This window comes from Pundamilia nyererei, unplaced genomic scaffold (genome assembly GCF_000239375.1).
Source record: "Pundamilia nyererei isolate P.nyererei 1_Seehausen unplaced genomic scaffold, PunNye1.0 scaffold00060, whole genome shotgun sequence".
NCBI lineage: Eukaryota > Metazoa > Chordata > Actinopteri > Cichliformes > Cichlidae > Pundamilia > Pundamilia nyererei.
Window position 1 is genome coordinate 1,337,286 of NW_005187461.1, and position 26,380 is coordinate 1,363,665.

Genomic DNA, 26,380 nt, shown 5'->3' on the forward strand with positions numbered 1-26,380 from the left:
TTCACAGTCCTGTCAGTAGGTGCAGTATCCTGCCCTACAGTCAATAGACAGGATAAGAACATTATGTTCAGTGGTCACTAATCCGTCCTTTTACAATCTGACGGCTCACGTCGAAGAGTGCTGTCCAGTGTTCTTGAAGGCAATGTCTCCTGTGTTTAACAGGTTGACATAGTGGTTAAAAGGGGCGCCCCTTCTGCAGGAGGTTTAAAGTTCAAATGCTCACGCTGGGAAGCAATCATGCTACTGGAGTGTCCTCGAGCAAGTCGGTGAATTCCTAACAGTTTCACAGCTATTCCGTCAGTGACCTCCGTGAGCTCTTGCGGTGGAGGGCACACGAGAAAGAGAATTGTTCTCCAAGGCTCAGTAACATTTCACATTTTAATTCTACTTTGTAGTACCAGCTGCCTGGCTGGATTTTTAATCCCACTGCTGAACAAAACTGTTGCACAGTGGCAGAATATCAGTAGGAAATATATTCGGAAAAAGTGTCTCTTCTTCTCAGAAGCGGTTTGGCTCACTGGTTTATCCAGATGTTCGTTGACAACATCATCTCTGAAAGGAGAACAACAACAATCAGTTAACAATGCCTCTGGCAGTATTCGTCTTGCTGTTTCGACTGGAAACCTAAAAATCAACAGGATAAAACACAAGTTTTAACAATTTATGAAATGTCTTTATACTCACTTTAATCACAATCCCTGTTTACTGCCAAGGCCGCTTGGAGCAGCCATCATCTGTTGTCTGTAAATAAATAGACTTGTTAGCTCTTGCAGTCCGAGTGCCATTGGTAGGACAATAAGACTCTGCAACATTATGCTGCTTGGTTAAGACTGTGAGACTGATGTGGTCATTTTATTTTCTTATTATAGTGTTAGCCTTTAAAACAAGCAAACTAAATTACAGTAGTGACAGTAGTGACATAAATATATCAGGTAATAAACAGAACATATTTAAGCCATCATAGTTAACAGTCAAATACCCACTGACAATATAAACTTTGTAAGAATTTACCCTGGATGCATGAAGCGTTCTGGTCCCACACCTCGCTGCTGAATCATCATGCCCTGAAAGTGCCCCCCAGGTCGGGGGTGTCTGTACATGACCATGCGTGTTTGGCCAGGGGAATAGGGAAGCTGCTGGGGCCGCTGCAGAGCTTCCATCAGGTGTGAGTGGGGTCTTTGAGCAGCATAGTGTCGTGGATCAGGGTATGGTTGGCCAGCGTAAGGGGATCCATTTCCAGCTCCACGGGCCTGGGACATCATATGATGGACCACACCTTGCTGCATTCCTGGATGTAAGGCTCGAGGGTCGTACACAAAACCGGACGTCATGTGCGCCACAGACGCATGTGGATGCTGCATGCTACGGCGTTGAGCAGCAGCATTATGGCTGTCAAGGTCCAGGATTTCTTTTGGGCTTTCAGGTTGCTCTGAGCCCTCATTGTGGGGCCGCTTTGCTGGACTGCCATTAATGCTGCTGCCTCCACCAGCTTGCTGGTTTTCACACTTCCCTTCCTCTGTGCCTCCAGGATGAGTCCCTGTTCCTGGCATTGGGCCTGGGGAAACCAAACTTGTACCGCTGGAGCCTTCAGACCCCAGCGGTGAGACACTGCTCTCCTTTAGCTGACCATTAGCTCTGGCACTGGCTACAGGTAAGTAGGCATTGTGTGGCATTGCCTGGTGAGACTGATAATGAGGCCGATGCCACTCCTCTGGAGGGTAACCCCCTCTGCCCGTGGCTTGGTTATGGGCCTGAGTTTGGGGATGGGGTTGGGCATAGTAGCGCTGCTGCTGCTGCTGATACTGATGAGGTGGGTACACATTGCCATGACCATGAGGGTGCGATTGACCTGGCACGTGGTAGGGGTAGGTTGACCCTCCCTGCTGCTGCTGGTAGTTGGTGTTGGGAGCAAGATTGTGGAGAGCATTAATGGACTGGTTATGATATGGGTGGTGAGCAGACGGAGGTATGGACCTATTCATATTAGCCCGGTTGTAGTGTGGAAGTGGAGGGTTCCCCATGCCGTAAGTACTCATAGTTGAATTTTCTGGGCCTTGCGAGTGAGGAGGTACGGCTGGATTGTGCCCATCTGATGGCCCGCTTGGAGCCTGTATTCCCACGTTACTACCCACCAACTGAGTTTGATGGCGATTTGGACTAAAAGCCGGGTGTTTATAAACACTTGATGTCATCCTGGTGTGCTGTGGAGACATGGCAGTGCTTCTCGTGTCCAGCCTCGTAGGCTCGCTAGGCCTTTGATCTCCGAGATCAGCTGGACTGGGCTGAGAGGGTAATAGAGGGGCAGGATGGCTGGGTGGCAAAGAGGTCAGAGGGGCTGGGTGTGGGGGTCCAGGCTGGGCTCCTTGAGTAGCGCCGTGTGGCATCCCATGCATGGGACTGCTTTGTGTAGTGCAGTGTGGTGAGATGCTTTGGGGGACATGATGAGAGGTTAGCAGAGAATGGTGTTGCTGTGTGTTCTGGTTCAGTGGCTGAGGAGAGCTCTGAGGGTGGCTTTCAGGAGAGGTGCTGCCCGCCTCAGGTTGCTCATGTTTTTGAATGGCTTGCTGGGGTTTGCCTTCCTGATTTACACCATCTGCGAGTTTTAAGTTGTCTGGCATTTGCCGAGTGGAATTCTGAGCTGCTGCAACATCCAGTGGTGGGAAGTTCTGAGGAAGAAGTGCAAGGCTTGGAACATTTGGCTGTGGACTGTTTGGTTTAAGCTGTGGGGGATTGTGTAGAGCAGGATCAGTGTTACTCGAGTTGGGATGGGATGAAACAGGAATGGTACCATTACTTTCACTGGCAGAGTGTCCCCGACTATCCAACTGGCTTTCAGCTGAACTCTGTGCGGCCGCTGATCCAGAAGGATTCTCTTCTGACCTGGCCAAGGTTGGGGCTGGGGGGCTCTGCATTTTATCCGCAAGCCCACAGTATTGCCTTGTGGGGCTAGGGTTGGATGGGCTCTCTTGGTTAACTGGAAACATGTTTTTGTGTGATGGAGCTTCTTCGGAAATGTTGCTGGCAGCCATCTTGTTCTCTGACGCTGTGCCTGTTAACGTACAGGAGAAAACAATGTTGCAGGTTAGACTGTTTTACTATGACTAGAAGTACAATGCACGCGTTGTCCCCGTTTTGTGCCACTTATCCAAAAGAAGCACAATACAAATCAAATTTTAAAAAACGTTCTGTTCCATTTCTTTACAATTAGGTTATAGAAACATTTAAAGGCGTCCCCGTGAGGCTGAAATGATGACATGTAATCTTTTATGTTTTCAAAGATATCAGCAAAAATGTAACCAAACTGATGAATATTCAATTTTTAAAGTCAAATTGTAAGAAGTACTTGACAGAAGATGGGGGCTGTGCTGATTAACAAATGAGACACTAGAGTCTAGTGCTCTATCACGCAGACTGGTGAAATACAGCAAGAGAAGGTCAGGTCTACCTTTGGGGTGCAAGTTTGTCTGCTGGGGAGGCTGTCTATCTGGGCCTTTGTCTCTAGCAGGATGCAGCAGCTGAACCTCAGGGGCAGGGGGGAGCTGTTGAGAGGGGTGAGCTGGGATGCTGCCAATTCTTGATGGGGGCCCAGGCTGCTGAAAGTTGCCTGTGTGCTGATGAGGGGCACCAGCAGGGGGTCCAGAAGAGGCTGACAGCTGCTGCAGGGCCAGCATCTCTGGGCTTTCCAGCATGGAAGCCAAGCGTGTCCTGCCGGAGGAGTCTGAGTGGGGCACAGTGGGACGTGCAGACATGAGCCCAGGGGAGCTGGCTGCTGCAGTCATTTGAAACTGGGCATTGGAAGGATGGTTGGGATATCCGGCAGCTTCTGGCCACGGTTTATGACCCACAGGTGGGGGGATTCCACCATAACTAAAGTTGCGCTGGTTCACCATGTTTGGGTCTTGAATAGACATGCCGCTGGGCCTCTCCTGCCCCTGTTGATTCATACCACTCCACATAGTAGGTAGTGGCATGCCAGCAGGTCTCAAGCCTGGGTAGTTGTGCTGAGGTGATCCTTCCGGGCCTGAGAACCTGTTCCCCATAGGATGCACAGTGTGGCCCTCTGGACGGTGGTGGGATGGGTAGATGCTGGCCTCAGGAGGAGCTCCAGGCTGTAGGGTCATGGGACGTGGTCCTAAGCATGGGCCATGAGTCGGACCCATGTACGAGTGCTGCTGCTGGTTTGGATCTGGACCCACTGGATACCTAGGCCCCATGTGGTGTGGCTCAATCATGCGTTGCTTGGAGGAAAAAAGGAAAATAAAATATGAAATATCTGGCTTTGTCTGTTATAACAGCATCAAGATGCATCATACACACAATTAGGTGGTTGGTTGTGTGTAATAGGTCAAGCATACCTGAATGTTAAAGTTGTGAGGCAACTGGTTTAAGTTGGGGTCTCCTTGTCTAGAAAAGTGAACCTGGTAGGCAAAGCGGGGATCCATGGCCATTCTTTGGGCATACATGTGTGGACCATGAGGCCCAGGGGGACCAGGCTGATGGAGCTGTTAAAATAAAGAATTTATTATATTTTCCCCCTCTTGCATTTCAGACAGGAATTAAGACTCCCAATAAATAAATATATTTAAAAAAAGGATTAAAGTCTTATCTGTGGATACCTGTTGCCCTGGGTGGTATAACCCCCTGATATCTCCTTCCCGGATATGCTGCTGGCCTGGAGGCAAGCTGTGCGGGTGAGGGGGGCCGTTAGCCCAATGAGGATGCAGCCGTGCCAGCCTGGCATCCTCCTCTGAAGTTGCGCTACTTTTGCCCTTTTGTGAGCTTCGCTTACGTTGTACTTGCTCAGTAGCCCTGATCAAGCTTTCAGGCCCGAAAGCTTTGCTGTTACGGTTGCGTTTTCTTTCCTTGCGCTCCTTGTCTTCTCGACTGATGTGGAACTCTTCGTCCGTGTCACCATCCTCAGATGGAAAATGTTTTAATAAGGCTCGGCTAAAACAACGCTCCAGAGACTCGGCCATGATAGTGTATTCTGAGGACAGGAAGACACCAACATCAGCGATTCTTTTGTGATAAAACCCTGAGAACTTTTTTTTTTTTTTACATAAACGCACATCTTCAGCAAAGGAACAAACATACATCACATGTCTATAGCATCTACTCATATACTCAAAGAATAACGCTTCATTTACATGCACAGTCACTCCCACAAATAGCCACTCATGAAGTGACCATTAGGTGAGACACATACCAACAGAGCACAAAAATCCTGTCTTGTCCTGGCTCAGTGCTAACCAGCTGACCAAGTCAGAGGGCGTAAGTTTGACCCTTGCTCCTTCAACCCCTTCCCTCTACTCTTGCCCCACCCTGGGCCTCCTCACCACTCACCTCCCCCCATTCCCTGAGGAGAGTATTCAGTTGGATGGATGGCTCCAGACAGGGGGCTTAGGGGCTGGAATGTTTCTCTGGCACTGCAGGACTTGAATCCCCCAGAGCACTCGAGCACAACTCAATCACTCCTCATTAATCACTGTCAAGGCTGCCCCGGCCCCGGCCCCAACACAGTACTAAGACCGCCCCCCTTTCTTCTGCGATCTCTCCCACTCTCACCCCCTGCGTCTCAATGTACATATGAAATTCTTTTTTCAAAATGCATCCATAACGCAACGGATTTTGATGCCTTTAACAAAGTTATTTAAAAAATGGTTTAGAATGCTTAATTTACCGCTGTCTTCTCCATTGTACTCGACACAGTTTTCAAACATCAGCTTCACGTCGGAAACAAACTCCTCCTTAGCGACATACTCCCCGTTATTGAGCTTTCTCTCAATTGTGGATAGGTCCATAGGAGTCTGAAATGATTAGAACGACAATAAAAATAAAGCAATTAAAATTATGAATCAATAAACTTTTTATATGCATTAATGCACAAACCAGACTGATACAAACATGAAGCCAATGTCACACATTTGTAAAAACAACAACAGTATTCTGTACCTGGATGATCTCATGATAATTGGGAGCATAGGAGTCGTCAACGGGCTCCAAGAAAGGCCAAGAATCTTTGTGGGCTTTCAGGGCTTCAAGCACTGAAGAACAGAGTAGAACAGACATTCATCCGAATGACTGTAAATTTACATCGACATGTTTTAAACCCAGCAACTGCATTTAGTATGGAAAGGGAAGATGTAAGATTTTTGGAAATAATGTCACAGACCCCGACATTGGTTCTAAAAACAAAAATAAATATCAACCAACTGCATCACTAAACTCGTATACAGTTTGTGGCTTATTCCTGCTTGTTTGCCATTACAATGGTGTGTTATGACGAGGAGTAAAAAGCATGAAACATGTAAGCCGAACCACAATTAATACCTTAAAACTGCCAGCATTTGAAGTGGATAACATTAATTATTGTGTAGCAGTGTTGTTTTTCTGTTGAGGATATGCTGCTGGTAAATCTAAGGCCCTGGTATTCCTACAAAGACTAAAACTGCTCAGGTACAGTTAAGGAGCACAGCTCAATCCCCGCAGGCATCACCTCAAATCCACGGATAAAGCTCCAGCGTCAGACACCAAAGAGATTTCGCATCTTTGCCTGATGGGTCAGAGCCATTGTCTTTACACAAAGACCAGCTGTTACTTGTGTGTTGCTTTGAGTAACAGTTCCACTTCATTGTCAACTAAGGAAAAGAAACCGCTGGTCTTACTTTCTGCAATAGCGGTTCTTCTTTTTACATACTTTCTATAAGCAGCCAACTTCTGCTTCCCGTTTACACTACCACACATCTGCCCAGATGACGTGAATTGTCATGTGACGGGTACATGCATGTAAACATAGCAACAGGTAATAATTCTGCAGGCATACCTTTATAAAGAGCAGTGTAGTCATCATCAATTTCATAGCTGAAATGTTGAACATACGGCATGTTAGACGGGCTAAAATAACAGCAATCATGAGTCGCTAAAGCAGATAGTGAATCTGAAACTAAATGTGAACAACTTCCTACAATTCTTTATTCTTGCGTGTTCTCTGGACGGGAGAGGATGGCTCCAGATTCAGGAGTTCAGGTGGTAGATCTTTTCCTTGAGACAGCAGCCAGGCCTTTTCTTCTCGCATCTTACGCCTTTTTGCACGCTCTAATGGAAAATCGTGAACACAGGGGGGCAATTAAAATCACAAATAATGAAAAACGCCGGTCTCAGAGTGCAGGTAAACAATGTTTGATTGCTTATTCAGACCCTACAGTTACAGTATTGATGTCTATTGAGACTGTCGGGAGCATTGATGAAAACCAGGCCTCAGATGTGACACGCAGCAGCAGCAGCTCAGATAAGTGAAGGAGAACGATTCATCGGCCATCTTTTCTTAGGCCAAGTTGATCAAAAGAGCAGAACAGAGCACAGAGAGTGCATATGCATAACCGCTTTATCTTTCAACATGAAAGGCACAGAGGCCTGGCAGCCCCCCTGCCGTTTGGATTAAAGATGTTTGAAGGAGGATTCCACATATGCAATACACAGAGTGTAGGGCCAGGTCCTGCTGTTCATCTATAATACAATAATGAGGCTCCTCTACTGAAGCACAATCAGCAGTTCATTAACCCTTGACAGATGACATCAGAGAAGAAGAAGAGTGATCCTGTGATTAAAGGCCCTGAGCATTCCCTTTCACAGTGTCTGTGTACTATACATAAATCTCAAGGCTTCAAATGCTGCTATGCTACTGCAGATTTTTCAGCTGGTGAGAGCCAAAGCACGGCAAAGAAGATGTGAAAGCCTGTGTGGGGAGTGCCCTTCATGATACATTCTGCCCTTGACAGAGCCGCCTACCTGCTGCTGATACATGACTGATGAGAGAATGTGAACTTACTGCTGCTTCTTAATATCTTACAACTTTCTTCATATACTACAATTCTTGGAAAGAGATTTTTCAAACTTCTTTTAAACACAAACAACATCTTGGCAGTGTGCTACTTGTGTTCCATCTATATCGGTAACCATCTTACCCTCCACAGCTTTGATCTTCTCTAGCTTCTCTCTCTGCCGTTCTTCCTGCAGAAGCCTTTCCTCTTCTCGTCTCTGCTCGGCCAGCAGGACCTGCCTGTCCAGCTCTTCATCTTTTTTCTTCTCCTCCTCCTCCTCCATTCCGGCCTTGAGATTGTCCTGGATGCACACACCCACAAAGTCTATTAGTCTACTCTTCTCTCACACCAGGAAAGCTAGATGTATAGAAAACTACACGTTTCTGTACATAAAAGAAACAATCAGGCCCTAAACCAACATATACAGCAGAGAGAATAAATGTACACAGTGCGTGTGCAAACATGTACTGTGCTGGAATGTCTTGCACTAAATATGTCTGTGGAGGTTCTCAGTCATCCAGCTCATCGTAGTCAAAGGAGCTTGCAAAGAAAAGCGTCTGGACTTCTTTAAGTTGCTTGAAGACGTTTCACCTCTCATCCGAGAAGCTACTTCAGTTCTAAGGTCAAATGGTGGAGAGTGAACACACCCGAAACTCTGGCTGATTGGGACCCACACCCAGTTTCACACCTTGGCTCAGGCGATTAGAGGATCGTCAGGGGGCCCTTTGTCCCTCTGTGGGGGGAAACTCCCACTAGGTTTATATCTGGGACTCTCCACCATTTGACCTTAGAACTGAAGAAGCTTCTCAGATGAGAGGTGAAACATCTTCAAGCAACTTAAAGAAGTCCAGACGCTTTTCTTTCCAAGCTCCTTTGTCTTGCACTAAAAACCAGATAAGTGGATGACATGCCCGTTGTATTGCTAAATAAATCGGCACAGCTTATTCTGACATTGTTAGGTGTGTAACACTACCTAAAAAGCATAGCACAGACAAACACTCACCCTCTCCTCGTGTTTTATGTGATTTTGAAAGAACCGCTGGGAAACGCGAACTGGGTTTGGGTCCAGCAGCTTCTGCTTCTGCTCACGCTCCTGAAATAAAAGACATGTAGTTTGGTTCTGCTCCTCATGCCTCTTATGACACACAGGGACTCGTGAACTGGAAACTGTTGTGTCTGTAATGCTTTCTCGTCCACAAATGCAACTTTCTTTTAAAACATCACATACGGTTTGTGTAATTCATTTTGTCTAAAGCCAACACACTGACAGACACTCTGGTGTTGCGGTGCAGCAGTGACTATAGCAAAGTCATTGATTCATTTCTCCCATCCCCCAAGTGACTCTCTCACCTTTGCTCCCTACTCTTCCATCTCTGCTTGGGAAGAAAATTAACATACTTGCACCAAAAAATAAATCACAACCTGTGTGATATTATTGTTAGCTTGTGGTAGTGTACAATCTGTTCTACAATAGCCTATCTGGCAACTTTTGAGCAGGGAACTTCATCCAAAATATACAGTACAGAGCGTGGAGGGTTAATGAGCGCTGACGTGTCAGAGAACCAGTTAGAGCAAACAGAAAAGGAAGGAAACACCAGCCAACAGAGCGCCAAGTGGTTTCTGAAATCCTGTCTATATCAGGGACTGTCCCCTGCAGCTTATGTCAGAGTACATCCAGGATGTAGGACTATTAAGGGTTGCCACCCTGGCACAGGTAACACCTTGCTAGATAACAAGTAGAGAGTCCTAAATATGCATTTGCCGCTATATAAACAAAGTCAGACGGTCTGTGCGTGCAGGTAGGGAAGCAAACAAATGAGGAAGGAGCCCACTGCGGAGAAGATTAAAATGAAAAAATACTGTTAAAGGAGACAGATGTTTACAACCTAACGTGCTTTCTAAAACTAGATAATGTTTTCAAACACCATCTTTTCATAAAAAATGAAAATAAGATCATGTCTGCCGTTGTCTCAAGCGGTCCATCGTGACACGTACCTATCAACGGGCCCACTTTAGACATGCTCTTACTGGAAAAGATTCACCTGATGTGAGCAAGGTAGCAGCGCAAGCCCACGTGGTCACTATGAATCAATGGGACAATTAGCTGTGGAACTATCACATGGGCGCAATCAGAAAGCACACCGACTCTGTATCAGGGAGCTGGCAGGCTACAGACGTCTTACACCCAATCACACTGAACAATTGGGTTCTCACATTTGCCTCCGCCTGGTAATGTGTAGAAAAGTTCAGGGCAGCAGTCCACATGTGCTCATGAGCCCCCGCGCCACCTCTGTTTCGCCTCAATGGGAAACACTGACATCTCCCCAGGCTTCACAATTCTTCCCCGTATTACCGCAAGTCCATCATCTGACACGCACACACATGATCGAGTGCCTCTGGTGTCACCACTTAGAGAGGTCGACAGAATCCTGCAGCACAGCAAAGCTGTCACTCAAGAGTCTCCATTCTGCCCCAAGGTGAGCTCCTGCCAGCTGTCAGTGCCCCGTGAAATGGCTGATGACAGCAGACTGAGACATGTGGAAGATTTGGGAGAATATACACACTGACACTCTCATGTGAACACAGAGATATTTATAGCCACACATCAGGCACTAACACATACTTTGAGAGAGAGCAAGACAAACAATCCTACAAAATGGCCATGCAAAACAGATCACAGTGCAGGCTGCAAACTACATGTACGTACTACATGCAGCCTTGTAGAAGCTGTATATCACACAGACACTTTCCCCTTAGCTGTTATTTCAAAGTGCAAACAAGTATTTACAAAACTTTCATTTCATAGCACAGACTACCAAACAGAAAAAGTATACATGCACTATTTCTGAAAAGCTTTCATTTCTGGTTGTCTAATATAAATTTGGTCTATGCAGCAAATCAAGCACAGAATATACACCATCACAGCGGCAGTGTAATTAATATAATTACCAAGCACAGCATCCTAATGTGATCTCCTGCTGTGTGATCTATATTATAAATAAGAAGCTCACTATGGGAATGTGCATTCCTTTAATTGAATCTGTTATTTGAGCAAATTTAAATGAATCAGTTTTCACCCCATACTGTGATCGCGTTTGGCAGAGGGCCATCTCTTCAAGTCCAGAGTGCGGCGGCGCAGAGGAAACGCCAACAAGCCAAAAACCCCTCATCCAGCTCTACTTATATTATGTAGAGAAGCTATAGACAGACTTTGAATGCCATAGAAATGTGCGCACAAGTAGAACAGCAGAGGGTGTGACTGATGAACGACTCAACCAAATTCACTCATTCATAACCATTTGCAATTACTGAGTGACCTCTCGGCTGACATTAACCTGCCTTCAGGATTCTTGACTTCAATGCTGATGACGGCAGAAAAAGGATCGTTCCTATAGCAACAGCCACGGCTGGTTATACATCACTGGAGTAGACAGCATCCACTGATCTTTATGCAATCAGGTGGGATCAAAACAGGAACCTAGGTTTGCTCGACTAGCTGTAGCCGTCAGTGACTCAAATTAATTCCTTTGCAAAGTAAAGAAAGCAGTGCTGGCTTAGACATGCTGGAGCAGAGTGTGCACATCATCTCCCATTAAAGCACTCAACACCAATTATACCTTAACCGACATATGACCAATCCCAAAAAGCTGACTAGGGACCAGCTTTCCTTGACTCCACCTATTGTGTAGCACAGTCGAGAGGTCCTACAAACAACTGTTGTAAGACAACCAGAAGATAAAAGCAGCTGAACTGAGATGAAGGAATATCAGTAATCTTAAAACCCGAGATTAGATTAAGGAAACAGGAAGAAAGAAAAGACGACAGCAGTCAAGTGTACATCAATAAAATTCAATTTGCATATTCAAATGTCATCACTGTCACATTTGGGATGTCTCATTTAGCCGTTTATGAGCTGGTGTTTCATCAAAATCGCCCTGGCGCTTGCGACTTGTCACACAAACGAGGACAAATTAAAGTCTGTGTATAATCGCTTTCATATTAACGAATCTACAGCCTATCAAAAACAGAGGACGCATAGAAGGCGTTGTATGCTGGTGTAATGGAGACTGATGGTGGTGTCTCTGGTGTCTGACCTTGTGCTCAATCATGTTGCTGATCTCAGGCAGGAAGTTTTGGCTAATGACACGGTAGAGGTGGCGATCCTGTGGGGAGGTTTTGTCCTTGATGCTTTCTGCCAGACTGAGCCACTGCTCCTCTGTATCACACACCAGCGACCAAGCGCCTCGCTTACGGCCTGCACAGAAAAGAAAGGAAAAACAACATCGGACCACTGATTCTAGGGAAAAATGCAAACAAAGGGGAAAAAAATGTCAGGATATAAAGCACAACGTTTCTTTACCTGTGGTTGGGGGAAGATCTTCCAATTCATGTTCCATCTTCACCTCTGGCACATCACTTTCCACCTCACTGTAAGAAATATAAAGCCATGAAGTCCCTACAAAAAAATGGCATGCTTAAAAGTAACTCTGGTATAAGAGCTGATCCTCCACAACTACTTTTTGGAATTAATTAAAATTCCTCGCTACACACATGGTGAGAATATGGTTAGAGAGCGTGTGCTCAAGAAATACTCCATTAATCATTTATTACATTTTGGGTCCAGCAGTAGGATAAAGGTCAAGTCAACAACTGACTGAGAGCAAAGGACATGAAGACCCAGATCATCAAAACCTGGGCGAGTATCGTTTTCACACGGGAAACAGACGAGCTCATCTGCACAGCACATGCCCGAATCTAAACGTCTGTGTCTCTGCCCTGTTAGTACTGACAGCAAAGTTTGTCTTGTTTTTGTTTACCTTGGTGAATCTTCCAGCTTTCTCTTCTTTGGTGGTCTTCCACGTTTCTTTTTCTCTGGTAATGTTAGTTCTGTTGTTTCATCACTGGGGGGGGAAAAAAAAAAAAAAAGCAGGTTAAAAGGTTAAAAGTACAGCTTAGGTAGGAATAAAAGACAAGTAAATTAACCCTTAAGAGGACTCTAAACAAGTGGTAACATTTTATTTCAACTGAACACTTCAACATTCAGCTAAGTGCAGATGATTCATTCGTGGTTGACAGAAAAAGAAGCATTACCTGCGTTTTCCTACTTTCTTTGTCACTGGCTCTTCTTTGTACATGCGAGTGCCGTAAAAGTACCAGTAGAGGGCTCCATTTCCATCATGCCCCAGGGGTTCCACCCTCAGGCTGTCTGCATCCAGGCCCTGGAGGTGGCGGGGGTGGGGATATAACATTTCTTAAATAATATGCAGTGTGTCATCAGAGGGTGATGTCATTTTAGCTCTTTGATCGTACAGAGGCGTGAATCATGTGCTGACAATAAGTACTTTCGATATCTTGTTAAGAGTGTTCATGAATTATAGCAGTTTACAGTTTAAAAATTAGAAACCGATTGACAGTACAGGGGTAAAGCCTCAGATTATGATAACTCCACCTTAGTTCATGGCAGTAAATATACTTTTAAAGAACAGTAAAACTAAGATCTTGCACTCTTAGGCCAAAGTAAAACGAGGCAGCTGCTCAGTGACAAATATATCTGACTATGCTTTAAAGCTGAACAGCTGGGTGAACGAAATCATTCATCATGTTGTCAAAAAAGCAAACTTTAACAGTACACATGTACACAACTCGGCAGCATTAATGGAGCATGGAACCTTTTATGTACAATTACTGACTCAATACTGAGTGAATGTTTAACTCTTTAATAAATTGTGAATACATTATTATGATCACATGTATTCTTTTAGTCACCTTAAGCAGGTCAAAGACATCAGCAGCATCCAGACGGTAATCACACAGCCGGTGCAGCAGTTCCACCTGAGTGCGAGGGGGTAAGCTCTCAAAGGGCCCCTCTCGAAGTGGGTTGGGTTTCCCCTCTTCCAGCTCCCAGCGGTAGCTGATGATGTCGTCCAGGTAACTGCTAAATGCCTGGGGGCTAAACAGTAGAGCGGCCTTACTCATCTCTGCCGTATTGATTTTTAGATGTCACTCTACTGGGTTAGCTACACCTCGAGTAAATTTGTCCTTTTACACATCTTAATCATGAAAGATTATTAAATCAGAATTAAGCACTAGCTGCATGTCAAAAATAACAATCCAACACAGGGCTTCACTTTTGTACTGAGATTTCTATGGATGGCTAGATTCAACCAATTCAGTTGCAAATCTTGGCACTGTAAACCCAACGCAGCATGCTTCAGTACAAACTAGCATCGCTTTCTAGGAAACAGGCAAGGTTCACACTATCATACAGGCTGGAAAAAGAGAGGAGGTGGGGCTGGTTTAAAAAAGAAGAAGAAAAGAACTAGTTTCTTTGAAGGGGAGTTGTGTTGTATCTATGAGTGAAAACTGGTAAATAAATGTTGGTTCCGGTTCAGGTCTAGCCGATTAATCTGTACCGTTCAGTTCCAGCTCACATGAACAGAACAAGAGCTTGGGGCAAGGGTGAGCATCTATGGAACAGCACAGAGAAAGAGGGAGAGAAAAAAAATGGCTTATCTTGAAAGAGCAGCGTGCACTTTTCACACAGCTGCAGGCTCGCCCCTCCTCACTACTACCCCATCTCTCTCCTCCTTTCTGTCCTTCGTTTTCTCCGACATCCTCCCTCCCTTCTTTCCCCCGCTCCGGCAGAGCGTTTAACGCGTGCGGATGAAAAGGGCAGCTCTGTGAAAGGCCAGGGCTGAGCAGCCACCCCCAGGATGCCAGAGCCTGTCCAGTCCAATAAAGCAGGCTGTCCTCTTGTTACCGGCTGCCTGGCTGGAAAAACTGGATCACTCCTGCTCTGTGCTTATCACTGTACTGTACCACTATGCTACTCTATAACGATGGGTTAGATTAACAGGCGTATCGAAGGGGAAGCCCCATGGGAGGTAGAAAACATTTGCGGATTTGAATAACAGCCTCTGCTTCGCGTTCACTTTCTCCCACCACTTTATAGAAAAGTTTCTGTGGCTACGCCGTTTTCGGATCACCGCGGTAGTAAACATGATGTCACCATACCACCTATCACTACTTTCAGCGCTCCTTATGGTGACTAAGTTCTGACTCCTCAGTGAGTTATTGCGCTCGTGACTCAGACTTCCTATGAAGCTTCCTGGGTAGTATGACTAATTTGAAGAAGATGGAAAGACAAGTTTTATCTTGACACATTTAAGTAAAAATGGTAATTCTTTTCCATTGTGCCTCTGCTTCATTAAAAAAAAAAACAAAAAAAAAAAACTAAATTTGAATTCCAACTTCCACCACTACTTAGACCTACAGTCAGCTACGAAGTAAATTTCCCACGCCACTTGGAGCAGTTTTAAGCAGCAGGAAAATGTGAATGTTCCTGCTTATATTCACCTATTTATTATCTTTCAGAACAAATGTAACTAAAAATATTAAACATACTATAAGAAAGCCAAACATCAGCCATCTACACGCTGCCTCATTTAACACGTTCAATTATGTAAAAGTAGCTAAGTAGCTGGTCCTACACTCAAGACTCCATGATTAGGAGAGTAAAACTGGGCTTAAAATTAAATGTTCTTACCCTCATTGTTTAGAAAACTGTAATAAGTTTTGCTTTATTTCTAAAATGTGAAAAGATTTAAGGGGACCTCCTTACTGTACTGGACAGCGATCTCAGCTCTGAAATGTGCACACCTCTATCTGCAACAAGTCAACTTGTTGCATTTTTATTATGTCCAAATAAACTTTGGTTCAACCCCGGGGTTCTATCATGAATCAAAACTTTTTCGGTCGTCCCCTTCAGACACGCGTTTCTTGCCAAAAGTGACCTACGTCACGCTGCCAGCCGTGTTACGCATCCCACGTCTGAAAACGGCTTATGTGTTACAGGTGGTGTTACACAAGCAGACCTGATGTGACCTGGCAGCGTTTGCTATATGCCAGGTTCTTTTTCTATTCTTTACTTACGTGATGTCAGTGCGCTGGTAGCATCCCTGCAACAGACAGGCAACGAGATCCCCAAGGAAATCCAAGTCCTGTTCTGACAGGGCTTTCTCCAGCTCCTGGACACAGAGGACACAGTCAATCAACATGTGAAGAAACTACAAGCACTTAGCAAGCGATAACTGTGCAAACAAACAGAGAAATGCATCTCGCAAATGAAAACTATCTAAAAAAATAAATAAATAAATAAAAGGCAAAAGTATTGTGACTGGGAAATAAACAGGTGGCTTTCTGTGTGTTTAGACTGTTGGCCACTATAAAGGAAGTGGTATGTGATCAAAATGGAGAAACTGCTGGGATGAGTGTAAGGTAAGCTGGCAGATTTCGGTGGGAGGTGTAACAGCTAGAGCTCGCATCCTGTCTCATTAAGGCGTCTTGGTTTGCTGGTGCTTGTTGGGCTGTAGCTGAGGTTCAAGTTCAGTCATGACCCCTCTCCTGCCTGGCATTGTGTTATAGTCATTTAGGTTTTATGAAGCGGCAATAACCGGCAGAGCAAAATCTCAAAGATCTGAAAGCACCAAGAAAGGACAGCAGGCAGCAGAGACCGAGAGCTACAACACAGACATGCCCCTTCTCCTCTGCTGATCAACCAAGACACTGGACACCACACAGCTTCCCAGCATGCACAGCTCTCCTTGATCACACCCAAGGACTCTGAAGTTGAGCCAGAGGGAAGAGAAGGAAATGCATATGAACAGTGTTCCATCAACCTAGTGTCCGTTTCATTTAAAAGCACCCTCCCGTAGGATACAGAGCAAACTCTTCAAAGCTCATACAGACGGCTCGCAGCTAACCACTCCCACCCCTAATAACCATTGCTTTCACACCAACAACTTCTGTTGTTGGTGTCACTCTTGCCCCTCTTTCACAAGTACTTCTGCACCTGTAGTACTTGTGAAAGTCCTATAAGTGCTGATCGGTTCTCTCAGCTTTAACCAGGGAAAAGAAATGACGCATCAATTACTTAAGGTCCTTAAAGGTCAGTGTACACACCTCTTTGCTGTGGAAATGACAGAAGCCGGTACACAACAAGTTGGCTCAATGAAAAAACAAAAAGAGAGCCAAAAACAACAAGGTTGTGAAAGAAGTTGAAAAACAGGATAAGATCAACGTTTCTGCTCGAGGTTAGGAACGTAAAGAGCATGAAGGAAAAACGAAAGAAAAAATGCAAACCAGGAGGGCGAGTTTCATAAGAGCGGATAAGAATCGCGTCTCGTGATTGAGAAGAACAGCTCATTATGTTTACAAGCGCACTGAGGCTATTTTAAAAGCCTGAAGATTGACATGGTCACAGTGACCACAGTCAGACTGTAATGGATTTTAGGTGTACGGCTTAAACTGTAGGCTTTACGAGTGTGTGACTGCCAGGAGCAAATCAAAGTCTATTTTAAGTTCTGAAGTAGCCAGACATGTAAGATTTACCGACCACAACTTTTGCCTTGTTGTGGTTAAAAACGAGGCACAATTTCTTGTCAAGGCCAGTGCATACCAATAATTGGGTGATCATTACCAACCCTTTTAAATACTACAGAATTGCATTTGTATTTCTACAGCATTTTTGACAAGTTTAATAAATCTCCTGGTTGTGCAGCACATGCTACAAGACCAGGAGTAACAGTGATAGACAAACTCAGTAATGTAAGCAAGACTGCATTTAAGGACATTATTTTGCCACTTTGCTTCGAGTTATGAAAATCAGGTTGGAATACCTTCCTAAACGGCAGTACTGCGTACTGTATATCAAGTATAGATCAGGTAGACCGAGGTTTAACAATAGAGACTCCTTAAAGTTCTTAACATGTGCTCAGGCTAACTCACTCATCATGGGGTGGTCACATATGCAGAAGAGCTCTTTCGCAGCGCGAGCTAACTCTGGATACAAAGACACACGTGGGCGTTTGTCTGTAAGCGCATGTGCATAGGACGCAGTGAGATCCTGTGTCATGCTCTTCCACTTCCAGGTCCCCTGTCAGGCAGCCTCTGGGCCAAAGTGAGCACATCCATCAGAGACAAACTGCACTTTGATCACACTTTGAAAAAAGCCGGGGCCAAGGCTGGGGAAAGAGTTCAGAGTTGAGTACAGAACAGCAAGTGGAGGGCTCGCTGCAGCCCACTGGATGAACAACTCTTCCCTAACTTTGAAGTGCCACACAGTCTGTCAGATGGCAAAGGGAGGGGAAATTACTGGGGTCTATTTGCTCTTTCTTCTCTCACCCATCCATTGACCAATCCCTCTGTGGCCTGTTGCTAACAAACAGTTAGCACGATAAAGGACTGCAAGGGACACCGCTGCAGCTGGAAGCGTCCTGTGGGAACCTTTTGCCTCGATAAGCACATGCACACACGCAACGCAGCACCCAAACTCACTGCACTGACACTATAGACAACAGGCAAAAAACACACCAATGACAATCCATTCAAACGTGTACTTTGACTGCCCAACATTAATGATCAATGGGGCCGAACGATAAAAAAGCTGAATAATTGATAAGATATAATTTGGCTATAATTTCCATAAATCAAGGTGAGCTGTCAGATTTATTGGCAAGATACTGCTGTGAAAAACCGGCTATTCATTTCAGATACTGGGACAAAGATTGGAGTCAAGGTTTAGTCAAAAGGTGTGTGTCATCACTTCACTCCCTCTGTAGGCCTGGCTTGCAATCAGCAATTCGCCCTGAAGGTATTTGCCACTTCTTTCACCAGACGCCCCTGCTGTTTCTCTCTCTGCTCCTCTCACTGGCTTAACCTCTTATTCCTCTCTTTCACACCATTTTCCTCCCCCTGCCTTGCTGCCCAGTGTCTACAGGGCCTCTGAGGCATTCTATTATTCCCCTGACAACACCCTTGCTCCACTCTCCACCCCACATTTTCCTTTCTCCATCTTCCTTATCTGTCCTCTCCCTCCGCACATTATCCACACCCAAACCAGTTGTTGGCTTCACTGGAGCTGAGGGCAGAATAGCAAAGTAGAACTCGTTTGGCAGGTATTCTCCGCACTACGTCATCAGTGAGATGGACCGGCCACATCCACTGAAACAACTTAAACTGTTTGGGTCACTGCTTTGTCTATTCAGAGCAGCAGACAAGTGCGGAAAGTAACACCCATGGTGACAATGTGGCTAACCACTTGTTCTTTTCAAAAGGCCCAATCACACCTAACGAGTCTTCATTAACATTTGCAGAATAAAATGCCTACATTCTCAGTTCTGTTATTCAGCCCAGTTGACACCATTACTTCTGAATCTCATTTTTATAAACATGTACAAATTATTGTGTCTAAAAAGGTTCCAGTTACTACTCACAGCATGCCTGCCATGACTAAAGTCAGAACACCAGCAAAGCTTACAGATACAAACAAATGATTGTTTATTCTTCTTCTGTAAAAAAGAAATTCAATTTTGCTATTGAAACTTCTAAATGTATTATTCCATCATTTACACCAAGCTAAATTACTGCATTTTAATGAGACTGACTATAAAAATAGATTAATGACTGTATGTTTTGGCTCCAAGTATCTAACTATTTACAAATGTCCATTCATCTGTGATAAGCACTTTCAGAGTCTTTGTCCACCTCATGCAGATAACGGTAAAAAGGTATCTTTTTTTATGCTTATGGCCAAGTAAGAAGCGGCAATATAGACATCTCAGGGGAAAGATTATTAAAGCTATACCTATTTAACTGCCAAAACACCCCAGAATTTAAAGTCACTTCATTGATAAAACCTACTAATACTTGCAATGTCTTTAACAATATGATTTATACAGGCAACTCCTTATTCAAGAAGAAACCATGACAATAATGTGCTGTGTCTGACTATATCCGACTGCATCTGCCTGAGTCAACAAGTTTCAGTCATTTCTTAATTTCCTCCTCCTTCAAACTTTGTCTAAACATAGACCACAGGCCTGGTTTGGTAACCACGCATCTGTATCAGGGCTGGATTTTGACAAAGAACTTTATACAAATGCCTCCTAGAGACGGTGAAAATAAACACTAAATTTGCAAAACACAAAAGATAAGGAGACATATGGACAAACCAGGACAACGCTTGATTTAAGCTCGATTAAGACTTCTGCAGGAAATAACTTATGTAGTAACTGAAAAACTCCTATGCTTACACCTCAATCTTCCACTCAAGTCGTGGTGGTATGAGTCGCCCCAACATCTCGGGAGGTGCACATCGTGCTACGTAGAAGGTTGTAGCATAGGATTAAAATGGGATTCTGGTTGTGGTGCAAGTTACAACGTAGCTCTGACGCAGAAGCATAATTTTCATGTTAGAAGTTAAATCTTACCCCATCTCTCCAGCTAGTATTGATCCAAAATACATGTGTGTCTTAACAGTTTACTGAGATGTAGACTGATACTCTCCCAGCTGTATTTAGTACTAAAGGAGGCAGACACGTTCTATCCAGTCACAGCTGTCTCATAAGAGTGGGTCCATCATGGACTGACTGTGTATTCAATAAACCTGCATTATGTGCGGGCACATCTGCTGTTATAAGGGTTACAATGATACCACTGGGACAAAACACAGTCTGACTCTTTGATATGAGAATCAAAGTGGTAAATGTTATGAGACATGAATCAACTGAAAGGAGGAGAAGACCTGACTTTCTGAAAGAACACTATCAAGGCTAAAAGCAGCCAACAGATTTCAATGCAAAGCAGAAACGCTGCATATCCAGATAGAAGTGAAATCTGCTTTTGTCAGTGGATGCTAACGGACCCATCATGTGCCCCAAACCATATCTGCACAGAGAGAAAACCTGAGATAAAATGTGTGCATGTGTGTCTCTGGCCAGTACCACCTGTAGAGTGAAAAAGAAGGGGTTTAGATAAGTGGCATTTTGTATCAGCGGCTCCAAGGTTAAAGCAGATCCTCAAAGCCTTTAATATCTGGAGGTTGGCCTCTCCGGCTACCCTCACAGCAGACACTTTCCATGCCACTGCCGTTAACAGCTCCTCCGGGGTCTATATCACCAACAGTTGGAGGACGTGTGCATGGCTAGCTGGAGGGGGAAGGGATGTCTGTTTGTTGTGTAAAGGCTCCTCTCTTCCTCTCCTATACTTCTTTCTTCATTTCTTCCTCCACCACCCCCCTCCCACTTTCAGCTTACACATGGCTCCTCCAGGAGCCATCATCTGACAACACCCTCCACCCCCACACGTAACCACCTCCTGCCACATGACAAACATGAACACATAGCCGTAACACCACAGGAAAACGCCCTCACATCCTCAGGATGTACGGTTCATCTGATCAGAGGAAAGCATCAACAACTTTTTGTTGGTGCCAAATGCATTTGACTGATTCATCAAAACAAGAACTTCTAAAAATATATATGTATATAATAAATTTAAAATAGTGAAAAAGTAATGCACTTTACACTCAAGATTCACACAAGGCATTCCTACAAGAATTAGATCTCTTCATGGACATATGTGACAAGAAGGAAAACAAAATGAACAAAAAACCCACCAAAAAATAAATAAATAAAAAATAATAATAGTTCCATGCAAATTAAACCACTCTTAGAATAGAGACAAAAACGAACATGATACACTCACAGCTTCAGGGTCAGTTTAAACATTCTGCTAAGTTTTATTTTAGTATCAGTGTCATGGCCAGGTGGGACAGGTGGCTTGGCTACAGAGTAGGCGGGAAGGGAGGAGAGGGATGGGCATTGCACAGATCTTTCCTCAGTTGAGCTCTCTCAGACAGACGGAAACCTTTTACACGAACTACCTCTCCGAGTATGTGGGAGAGGATCATTAAGCACAGGAGAAGGGGAGGCCACCCAGTACAGCGAGCGTCTTGTGTGTTCACTGCCAGCTTTAAGGACACATAGCATCAACTTTCTCATATAAAACTGAGCTTCCTGCTTCAGCTGACATCCCAGTAGAATCATATACATACACACACACACACGCACGCACAGAGAAAACAGATGGTTCAAACACACACATAAAAATCTCACATGTGTAGGGAGCCTAAAAAGATTATGTGAAATATGCGCTGCTAATTCACATAAATGTCACTTATGTGAATTAAAGATCAACTTTGCATCAATTCATTTTACTTAAGGAGATGTACATCTTTCAAAATATAATCTGGGCATGTTTTAAGGTGGGATGGCTGCTGAGTGTAGCACTGCCTTTAAATGGAACATTTCACAGGATAAGATGCGACACAGCACAGGGTCTTATAGCTCTTACAGTTATGCCAAGGTCCCGACTTTCACAAACAGCAACGCAAAAGCTCCTAGGGCCGTGTTCAAACCGACATTAGCCCCTGTGTGAAGGAACCCACCCCCCTAATTCATTTGAATGCTCTGTCGAGGCATCAGAATTGCTGGGGGAGAACAGCGGGCCTTCCAGTAAACACGTTGAACCAGGCCACGCTTTTGCTGTTACAAAATGAAACATCCACCGGTAACTCGCTGGACCGGTTATTCAAATAAAATCTAACCCTACCCTGATAAACACCCCTCTTCTTTGTGCCAGCACAGCTCTAAAATACTTCCACTCCAACTATTGGACCAATATGATGTAGATACGTAGGATATGTTCTGGATTTGTTTTGCAGCTTGATACACTAGTGATCCTGCGACATCTGTCCAGGTACCAGGGATCCTTTAACTCTCATACCAATACTAGTTTCATGTTTCCTAGCCACCTCTTAAACAATTGTCAACATTACTGCATTGCTAAAATCTGTTGACACAAACATTCTCAAAACTGCCTGCATGGTTTTTCTACTACGGTAGCTGACTCCAGGATGTCATTGTGCCATTTTCTCACACAAACACACTCTCACACCTGATGAAAGCCACGCTGTCTGTAAAAACTGCCTCTAGGTCGTCTCCTTATCTGCTGACTTGAGTAACACCATCTCACTGGATGAGAACTTCTTATCATGTTGTTTCTTCGACACTTCTGATGTCTGCTTCACAACCGGCTGCAAAGACGCTGAGTGAAAATGCAAACTGAAGGGATGCTGTCCTGACTAGAGACAGAGGGAGGGAACCATGGGGTGCTGCAACAATGGAACTGTGAGGAAAAAACAGTATATGTGCCCTTCTACCTCCCCCTCTGTGCACATAGTCCCCATGTGAAACCATCTGATGCATGTACTGCTGCTCTCACTTGTCAATCACAACTGGGGGAGGGGCAGCAGACTATTACAAAGCCCCCCCACCCACCCACACACACACTGCATGGAAGAGAGGGCATTAAAAAGACATGCAAAAAGGTTCTTGATGTCACAGCAGCAGTTGCGGAGTGTGAAAACTCTTTAAGGGGTTACGATCTAGAAAGGAAGTTATTAGAGGCTGGCGTCTGCAAGGCAATAAGCAAGGTTGAGCTGGGATGTTTCCGTGGGTGGGACAGTAGCAAAGAAAGGCAATGGGATGCCAGGGATGACTGATCAGTATAGCTGTGGGAAGAGAATGGATCATTGTTAATGTGTGCAGGGATCCAATCTCCTGCCAGGAAATGACCAAAGAGGTAAAGCAGCCCAAGGTTGAAGGTAAACGTCAGGGATTCCCATCCCATTTGCTAGTAATGTCCTGCCACCTTCACAACAGCCATACTTGGCCCTCACATCACAACCTCTAACAGAGGCCAGGCCGGTATTATCCTAAATGGCTGCTATCTGCAGTTATAATGCAGGATAAGTGGGGAGCAGGAGAGAGTCTCACTCTGAAGTTGGGCCATGATGGAGCAACACTTAAGCCTTGATCCTACTCCCCCTGTTAATCCATTTGCTTTCTAGACAACAGAAACAAGGGCATGCTCACAGACAGCCTGCTCTCACTTATTTACCAGATCTAATGGGACGAAATCTTTTATAGTCATACAGGAGGCTATTACAAAAAACAGAAGCCCCCCTCCCTCAGAAAGGCTACAGCAGCAGCGACAAGCACCCAGAGAAGAGCCCTCTGGGGGGGAAGGGAGAGAAAGAACCACCATCTGGGGTTTAGTCATGGTGATGCCAGGGGTTCGTGCACAGTAACAGGCAAGGCAGACTGGGCCTCCAAAAACGAATAACACAGAGGAACTGTTGTTACGTATGAGGTAAGAGGACAAGTGGCAGTTAATTATATTATATTTCAGTTCTTTAAATTAGGACTGAAGTTGGGTGTCAGTGTATTAGGACATATAAGATGTCACCAACTCCATGAAATGTTGACAGCGAGACCGTTTCGAAACAGGATTGGGGCAATGGGCAGCAGGAGAAACTGTAAACATTTTGCATTTCAACACTGAATATGTTGATCCAATCTTTTCAGGGGGACGTTGACTGTATTGCACTGAGCTAACCAGGAATACTTTTTCCATTGTTGTCCAAAACGTGAGCAGCGTGTCATGGTGGCAACTGTCTAAGCCAAGCCCTTGAGGATGTTTGGTTTTTTTTGTTTGTTTTATGGTTGCTGAGAATGGACAAATATTTAACTTCGTACAAAGCGCTGCACTTGTCGCGGTTACTTTTTAGCCAGGTGCCCACAACATTATAAAAACTGTGCAAAATATAATCTAAACATAATTACACACAAGAAACAAACTCAGCAGAGATGCGTGTCATTTCCCTGCATGTATTCTAATGTTGTTTGATAATGACATCAGCAGGTGCTCATAACATCATATATTTAAAGGGAAATTTATCAGAGATCAAAATGTCAGATATTGCCATTATAAAATGCACTTCCCTCCTAGAAGGTGGCAGTGTTCAAAAGCACTTTTATTAGTATGACCTCCCTGATGCTGTCAACTAGGAGAAGAAAAAAAAACTTTAAGGAGCTACATAGCACTTCCAGAACTCTCAATAGAAATCAGTGACTCGTGTAATGCCAGTGGCAGCTGTAGTTCTGGCCCTGCCCTGAAAGAACCAATCATTAGCTGAATCAGGAAGCATATAAGTTAACGGTGTTGCTCCACCGATGAAAGCTTACAGTTAGTTAGAACTTTTTGGTTAACCGTATCCGTTATGCAATTTAGCATACTATTTGAAATGACAAATCAGCACTCTTGATTTAGCAAGAAATGGAGCTGCAATGCTGTGACACTTTTGAGTATTTGTGGTAGATGTATAACATGAAGTCTTTATATTCCGGGTTTGAAACTGCAGGTACTCTCGTATATTGCTGGCACACAAACTGCATTTGAGGTGTTACAAAGATGGCTATGAAGTGGGAATAATTTTGGTTTCAGTCACTATTAGAGAGTGGTTCCACTCTCTGCCATGTGTATTTTGCCCTGTTTCAGGATCTTGCTGATATTATTGAGTCCTTAAATTGATGATATATGATTATTATTTCTTATATTGATACAATGATTGGCATAGGAGGAATCAATGACACTGAAGGGACCAATCACAGTAGCTGCAGGCTGCACTGATGCGATGCATTGTTACATTTCAAGGGAGGTGCACGTCAGGGTACAATGTAGGGTTTCAAGTGGGATGCAGTTGTGATATAACTACGCAGTAGCTGAAGCATAAATCCCCAGTGAGGATTTTACTATTGTTTGGAAATATTGCCCCTAAAGACAAAAGTAATATTCAGTGCCTCAGATGCTGTTAGCGCACAGGGACTATTGTTTTTGATCTTACAATAAACCAACAGCTGCACAACCATCTCAAGTGATAATTTGAGATGAGCAGAAAAGCGTAACAGCTTTTTCACCACAGTAGCGATGAAATATTTGAGTTTTGCAAATTTCTGAAGTGACAGTACAATTTTTACTGAAAAGTAAAACAACACTACCACCGAGTGATCCACACTACTAAAAAGCTGCACTCGCTGCCCATACTGCTCATTTTTAACCATGTCAAATAGGATCTGTAGTGTACAGACGTGCAGCAAAAGAGATTGGCTACCCTAACTAGACGTGTTTTTGTTGTTTGAGATGAAAAGGGATTGCAGAGGAGCTCTTATCATAGTGTGGGATATTGAAACTGCCTAAAAACATCAAGACTTATTGTTAGATTTGTCAACCCACTCCTGGGCAATCTCGTTTTCCTCTTATTACTCAAAGAAAAAGTACATGAAAGACTCTCGTTTAAGTTGTTTTCACACCAGCTATTAACTACGATGAAATACAACATCTCTAAATCTACATCTCAGTTAGAAGATGACAGGCAGCTAATGAAGACACATGGAACAAATGCATGATGATGTGCCAAACAGGCTGCCAGCAGAGCACCGACTTACATGAAGCCAGGGACAGAGGTCCTTGGCATGAAGGGCACATCATTGAGGGCTAAGCAACAGAAGACTACACTGTGGGATTTCAAGAATCATTTACCAGATGAACAGCCAAGGAACCTTTCACAAGCCGCAACACAAAAAGGCATGAAAAGAGGACGGCTACTCATACTAAAACACAAGTTGCTTCCTCACCTCTAAGACTCCTCTCCATCTCTCATCCACACACTTGCACTGCTTTCCCGGTTTGCTGCCTGTAGTCTCGAGGAAAGTGGAAACCAGCGACAGTGAAGTGTATCAGTGCTGGAACAATGTGCAAGGGGCCGTTCTGTAAGGCTAGCCAAGGAGACTGGGAGCGCTCCATTATCACTGACCAGC

The 26,380-nt window shown here is 44.4% G+C and overlaps 1 protein-coding gene across 1 annotated transcript in view; it reads right to left on the minus strand.

The window, feature by feature from the left end:
- Nucleotides 1-364: 364 nt before the first annotated feature.
- cecr2 (CECR2 histone acetyl-lysine reader) overlaps nt 365-26,380 on the minus strand; it is a 29,949-nt gene continuing 3,933 nt past the window's right edge. The window contains exons 2-19 of the mRNA XM_005734767.1: nt 15,753-15,847; nt 13,587-13,770; nt 12,912-13,039; nt 12,638-12,721; nt 12,181-12,248; nt 11,915-12,075; nt 8,824-8,913; nt 7,965-8,121; nt 6,966-7,095; nt 6,824-6,861; nt 5,953-6,044; nt 5,681-5,807; nt 4,617-4,987; nt 4,356-4,502; nt 3,446-4,238; nt 1,012-3,049; nt 685-741; nt 365-552 (exon numbers count right to left, since the gene is read on the minus strand). Coding sequence (XP_005734824.1) covers nt 690-741; nt 1,012-3,049; nt 3,446-4,238; nt 4,356-4,502; nt 4,617-4,987; nt 5,681-5,807; nt 5,953-6,044; nt 6,824-6,861; nt 6,966-7,095; nt 7,965-8,121; nt 8,824-8,913; nt 11,915-12,075; nt 12,181-12,248; nt 12,638-12,721; nt 12,912-13,039; nt 13,587-13,770; nt 15,753-15,847 — 4,755 coding nt within the window. The 3' untranslated portion in view covers nt 365-552; nt 685-689. The remainder of the gene's footprint in view (nt 553-684; nt 742-1,011; nt 3,050-3,445; nt 4,239-4,355; nt 4,503-4,616; nt 4,988-5,680; nt 5,808-5,952; nt 6,045-6,823; nt 6,862-6,965; nt 7,096-7,964; nt 8,122-8,823; nt 8,914-11,914; nt 12,076-12,180; nt 12,249-12,637; nt 12,722-12,911; nt 13,040-13,586; nt 13,771-15,752; nt 15,848-26,380) is intronic.